At 38.4% G+C, this 6,164-nt stretch overlaps 1 protein-coding gene across 2 annotated transcripts; it reads right to left on the reverse strand.

The window, feature by feature from the left end:
- Positions 1-239: 239 nt before the first annotated feature.
- On the reverse strand, positions 240-4,533 carry LOC131888395 (la protein homolog). 2 transcript variants are annotated; one of them, XM_059237240.1, is made up of 5 exons: positions 4,335-4,533; positions 3,929-4,260; positions 1,891-2,061; positions 1,539-1,604; positions 240-639 (listed from the first exon to the last, which is right to left on the reverse strand). In XM_059237240.1, exons 1-5 carry the CDS (start codon positions 4,459-4,461, stop codon positions 355-357), a joined length of 981 nt encoding a protein of 326 aa, XP_059093223.1. In that variant the 5' UTR covers positions 4,462-4,533; the 3' UTR covers positions 240-354. The 2 variants fall into 2 exon arrangements, with proteins under 2 accessions (XP_059093223.1, XP_059093224.1); XM_059237241.1 differs by having other exon boundaries at positions 370-639; positions 1,539-1,670; positions 1,908-2,061.
- Positions 4,534-6,164: the final 1,631 nt, after the last annotated feature.

The following is a 6,164-nucleotide window of genomic DNA, read 5'->3' on the forward strand; positions in this document are numbered from 1 at the left end:
ATTCGCTGTCCTTGGATGAAACTCTTACCAACGGTTTGAGGATGGACATATAGTCTTAGGGATGGACACCAAAAGGCTCACCCACTTCCCTGGGCCTCTTGCCAGTCTTTAGCAGGCCCTTAGATTTGGTTCTTTTTGTTGACATTTTTGATGTTGACTTTAACGGAAGAGGTGCAACGAGCGCACCATCACCTGACAATATTATAGCTAACTGAATCCAAGCAAAAATCAAAATTGAGTCAAAATTTAAAAGAGGCCATATTCCACGTGTGTATTATTCTGAACGAAATATTGATCATGGCGTGACGACAACGAGGATTTTTTCTTCTTTTACATCGCATACATTGTTACTAGTTACAGGTATAATGTACCAGGTAAATATTGGTTAATTTCTCTCTGGAAGATCTTTCGATCTTTATAGTAATCCAACTTGGACATACATCTCAACCTATCTCCTTTGTAGCTCAAGTTTTGCAAGGCGAGGAAACCCTTCGCAGTGGTTTCACAATCAAAGGTGACGAAAACGGACCCGCAAAATTCCCAACTGTCTTCTTGATTGAAACGAAACTTCCTTTTCTTGATGGCTTCCACTCCTTTGAACTGGGAGAAAAACTCGTCCAAATTTTCTGGATTCTTCGGCTAAAATGAAATCGTATTATTTTCCTAATAAAATGATTTGATAATCAATTATCAAAAGAGTTACTATAACTTGACAGATTTCAATCTGCAGGTTGCGACAAATACTAAATTTCGGGGAAATAAGGCCTTTAAAGCGAATCAACAAGAGATCAAGTTCCATTTTCAAGACAAAATAGTGCATACAATGACTTCTGATCATTATTCAAGGCCAGGAGAATGATTCATGTTGTATTTAATTGTTTTTCAGTTGATGTTTCAAACCAAAGATACGCAAACTTATACTTTAAATTAGAAAGTAGCAATTTGGTTGATTTTTTAATGCATTCAAACTTACATGACATAAATTGATCTAACGTTCTTTTATTGACTAACTACTCAATAGGTTGTGAAAGAGTACAATGGTCATCTTTAGATAAACGAAAAGTGACATTTCATTGCGGACCCGTCTCTAAAACTTAGTCTTAACCATCGGATTGATAATTGAAGCGTGCTTCGAGACACACTATAACAGTGGTTTCTAAGAATCATGGAAAGAATCGACTAAGACATTAGTGCGCAGATGACTTACGATAGGGTAATGAGAAGAACTTACAATTGACATTAAATTACAAGCTCATAATACTCAACAAAAAATCAAATGGGAAAAAGATTGTGATGGGCAATAAAAATGTGCCAGTGTTTCAACTAACTTATCGCTCAGTTATTTTCAGGCTAGGAAATTGTTCAAAAGTTTTGGCTTGGAATAGCTGTTTTGCTATCACTGTTAGTGTTTCAAATACACTCAGAACAACAAGACTCGCTTGTTAAGGGCATGACATTTAACCATGAATGAATACCTTTGCTACAAGGACCTTTATTTCTTGGGGCTAAATTATGCAACCATTTAACTTTGTTCTTACCTGCTTGACGAATCCATCCACCCAAACCGTCCTTAGGATGGTGTCTTCGTCGAAAGTGTCGCTGAACTGTATGTAACGCTCGAATCAAGTCTAACCAGTCTAACCAGATCAAGAGACGAGACTTAGTAGTACCTAGAGAAATGAAAGAAGTGTTGGTCTCGGTGGTAAGTCGTAGACTGCCCTTTATTCATGATAAACATAGTTTTATATACACAACTGGGAAAGAGGAAAGAAGGAGCTTAAGGCAGAGAAGAGGAGGAGCTTAAGGCGCGTGTCGCAGCATGTTGGAGAGTAGAGTCTCTCTTTGGTATCAGGGTTTGGATCTCTCATGACGATGCTTTTGTTCGTATACATGTACATTTCGCATACCAGAATCAAATTTTAACTCAGAGGTCAATTTTTTTCCGCGGAACATGACCTTTCTGGCCAAAAAGCCCTTGGCTTCCTTATCAGAGTCAAAAACTACGCAAACTGACTCAGGAAACCGAGAGTCCCCATCTAGAAATTTCTCCTCCATCCGGTTCTGCAATATTAAAAAAAAGGAACAAAGGCTAGGTCAAAAAAACTCATGGAAAAATGATGCGCAAATCAGCGTCTATCAGAAGAATTTTACACTTGAAAACCTATCCTAGGACAACAACTAGAGATAAACTCGTTCGATTCCTTAGAATTTGTGGATGATCAACGCAATCTTCGAGAATCCAGCCCATTTTGATCAATGAAGTCCAACTCTCTTCTTTCTCGGGCTCCATCATAGTTCAATTTGCTGCCCAGTACGTAGATGTTGATCCAGTAGCAGGATTTAAGGCAGACTTGGACAAGTTTTTGATGAAAATTCCTGATCAACCCTACATTCAAGGGCTAGCCAGATCTGCCAACTCTGATTCGTTGGTCGATCAAATACTACATTAAAATAAAAGTTGATGCGATATATCCAACCACACATTTGAAAATCTTTACCCACCTTCAACTGGATATGCTCATCAAACTTTCCATTATTTTGGAGGACTACACCTAAGTCTTTCATAGATGAGCCCTGCTCAATATCTGTACCTCCATTATCTACCAGTGGAGTATTAAGAGGAGTTGACCTAAAAGTCATTGAGCAGATTCATTCCGTTCAGAGTCATATAACTCTCAGTTATCCAAGAATAGATTCTTTCTAAGTCCTGTGCAAGGCTAGTGGAATCTTGGCTATTCCTATCCGAAACTAACTTTGTATCGTCAGCATAAGAAGAGAGACTGGAAGTAACACTAAGCTTTTGAAGCGGGCCAATAAATATTATAAAAAGGAGGGGCCCTAAGATGGAGCCCTGGGGAACACCCGACTTGACGTCATGTATGTCGCTAAGCAACCCTTCAGCCTTAACAATTTGCTTCCTATGGTGAATGAAGCTTCTTATCCAATTGAGAACCTTGCCTTGGACCCCAATCTCATGAAGTCTATTCAACAGAAGGCCATGATCAACTTGATCAAAGGCCTTGGCAATTAATAATCTCTCGTCTTGACCTGCTGGGAATCCCATTCCGAGTATTGGTAAGGGAGGTTGCAAAAAAAATATAACTAAATATGAAATCACTCAAGACCGGATTTTGAAGTTTTCCGCCAAGACAATATTTTCGCACGCAATTTGATGTTTTTCATGATATTGGGTATCATTTTCCCATAAATTTGACTTGGAAAACCACTATTTCATTAACATAATAATATTTCCTCATTAGTTTTGAGGTATTTGATAAAGCTCATTTTTTATCAAAATTTGAAGAATCTATAAAAGTGGAACTAAAAAGCAAATTCTTTCAATTTGAAGTTCAATATTGGGAAAGCTAGCTCTCCATCAGGTAGAAGAATGGTTTGGCTCCCCTGAGTGTTCTCTTCTGTTGGAAATGATAGGCATTGTATCAGCACGGAAGATGCGAAAACATCGTGAATTAACCAGGAGGGGAACTTTGAACTCCTGAAGATTACATAAAAAGAAGTTCGCAAAAAAATAGTTACTTTTAGATGGTTTCTTTGACCTTTTTCTCAGGATTATGTACCGTAGTCCACTGGACAACTTAAATCTGTGTCTCATTGAAGTACGTCGACCTCCTATGATCTATTATTTGTAGACCTCAAGATAAATGAAGTAGATATTTCTTAACCTATAAACACATTTCGAACTCCCCTCATCAATCAATGGGTCATCAAGAAAGAAGAGCTTTGAGAAACTAGGCTAGCAGACGTTTAAGCACCTCTTTATCGGGCGCATGAACGTGAATACAGATATGATTTAGGTCTCGCTCTGCGGGCATGCCTTTCATTAAAAGGTGACGCAAACACGTCAAATGGAGAGTTTCAGCACTTTTTCAAAGAGCTTTTCTTTCCAGCTTTAGGACAATGATTGTACCTTCCATGCGTGATCATTCGAGTTGGGGTCTTCCTCATTCACACGACACACACCCTTAACATCTTCCTCAAAGAAGGTGATAATATCATTTAGGGTAGCAATCTTTTCGAATCCTCGCACGTGCACGATGCGGCCTTTGAGTTGGCGACTTTCTTCTCCCGAAACAAAAGTTGAATACGGTTTGGCAGGCTTCCGACGAACCCGCTCCTTAGCAAAATCCACTTCAATGAGGCCGCTTTCCGACTTCTGAACGCATCGCATGATAAAATAGCGATCGCGAGAAAGGCTAGCCAATCTCTGGAACTTCAGCATTACCGACATAGAAATCCAGCCTAAAAATAGACAATCGAACTGTTAAATAGGAATGATTAGATAGTAGCGCTGAGTGAGTAACAATTGAACATACCATCATTTTCTGCGATTACTCTCTTCATGAAACGGTCACGGGGTAAATTGTGATCCCCAAAATAGTGTTCCATTTGACTAATCACCTTCATTTCCAGGGCAGAGAGGTGTGGACGAAGTGGAGCCATCTTATCAAGATAAGAATCACTTTCGACCACTATCTGTTGCTCGTCTCACTTTATTTACCTTTGTACTATCTAGGGTAACTTGCCCTAGCTCTTGTTCGTCCCTCAAGCAGTGCTGCCAGATCAAATGGATCGATGTGCCTGATCTTAAAAAATTGCAATTATAAAAGAGCTATTTTAGATTGATGGAAAACAAAAGCAGGTGGTTGGTAACATGTTAGCAATCTATTTCATACCCATGTGTACTTTTTCAATTTTCAACTACAATTTCACATTGTTCCCTAAAATTGACATCAATTCTTGGAAATTAGATAGATTTATTTCAGGAACACTTTGATCGTGATTGGATAATGTCGGCATCTAATGTTTGAGTTAGCATCTTGATATCTCAACAATTTCATGTGTATGTAATTCCTCAGGTTCTGGGTAAGCAAAAGCTTGTTATCACCAGGACCTGGGCAAATTAAAGAAGACATGAAATAGATAGTCAATAATGTTACAGAGGCCAAGCTGCAACACAATAACGTGAGTTGGATACATGCACACACTATACAAAAGTACAATAGTGCTTTCCAAAGATCAAATAAATAAAATAAATACATAAAGAAATTCAAAGGCTTGGAGGCAATCATATCGGTTGCAATTGATAAGAAAAGAAGGGACCAGGAAAAAGACAAAGAAAGAAAAACTTGAAAAACAGCAAAAAATCTATTTTAGGTGTTACTTTGTTATGTTCACTAGAAAATGCGAAACAACTTCAGGAATGGGAGGAAAATTAATAAGTTTTTAGAATTGTATTTGGTGATTGGAGTGTTTTGATGAGATCGAACGGCGGATAATCGTAATGAAAGAGAAAAGTAAAAATCATTTCTCAAGATTTTTGTTGGCATGCATTGCCATTCTTGAGTTTGCAGGGAACAATGGAATACTTCTGTATGAGATAATCTCTTAATGTTTGGGTGAATTTTATTCTCGTTGGATCGATGTCTGGGAGGTTGAAATTATTCCACTCGTTTGGAAAAGCAAAGTTCGGTAGTCTTCGTAAAAGTCCCGACTTGGCGAGTGGAGTAATTGACCACCAACCGCCAAGTCGAAGATTATTTTTCCATTTGAAAATTGATACATGGTGGAGGTTCTTGCCAGGATAACTGCCTCATCACTTGAAGGATTTCAACCGTGGTCAAATCTTGCAATCTTAGAAGCTTGGACTCATGAAACAAAGATTCAGTGTGAGATAACCACCTCTCATTATCTATCCAGCGTACAGCTCTTTTCTGGAGTATGGACAATATCTTTAGTTTCGTACTTTGGCCATAAAATTCAATACCCTACTCCAACACACCTCGGATAAGTCCATTACAAAGTTGTTTCTTTACAGTTTTGGGCACTGACTTGCGAATTCTGTTCAGACTGAAAAGAATTTTTCGAATTTTGTTTGCTACACTCTCAATGTGACAATGACAGTTAAGTTTGCTATCCAGTTGCATTCCCAGAAATCGTATGGAGATTTCATTGGATGTGTTAGAGCCCACCTCATCCAACCTACGTCCATTAATGTGTATATATGTTTTTTGTGCTTGATAACCATGAATTTAGAATTATGTGTGTTTCTACTTTGTTGAAGAAACCTCTATTTATCCATATTCTCACTACATTTTGCACATCTAGTACAGAATTTGAGCTATGTGGAAGGAGGACGACGGTGT

The sequence above is a fragment of the Tigriopus californicus genome, chromosome 10, assembly GCF_007210705.1.
Source record: "Tigriopus californicus strain San Diego chromosome 10, Tcal_SD_v2.1, whole genome shotgun sequence".
NCBI classification, from domain to species: Eukaryota; Metazoa; Arthropoda; class Copepoda; order Harpacticoida; family Harpacticidae; genus Tigriopus; species Tigriopus californicus.

Excerpts from the sequence above, each read along its gene's own strand:
- LOC131888395 (XM_059237240.1), bottom strand. The coding sequence starts at position 4,461 with ATGGCTCCACTTCGTCCACACCTCTCTGCCCTGGAAATGAAGGTGATT. Across the intron at positions 4,261-4,334 it reads AGTAATCGCAGAAAATGATG|GCTGGATTTCTATGTCGGTA; the intron begins GTATGTTCAATT and ends GTCTATTTTTAG. Across the intron at positions 640-1,538 it reads TGGATGGATTCGTCAAGCAG|CCGAAGAATCCAGAAAATTT; the intron begins GTAAGAACAAAG and ends ATTTCATTTTAG.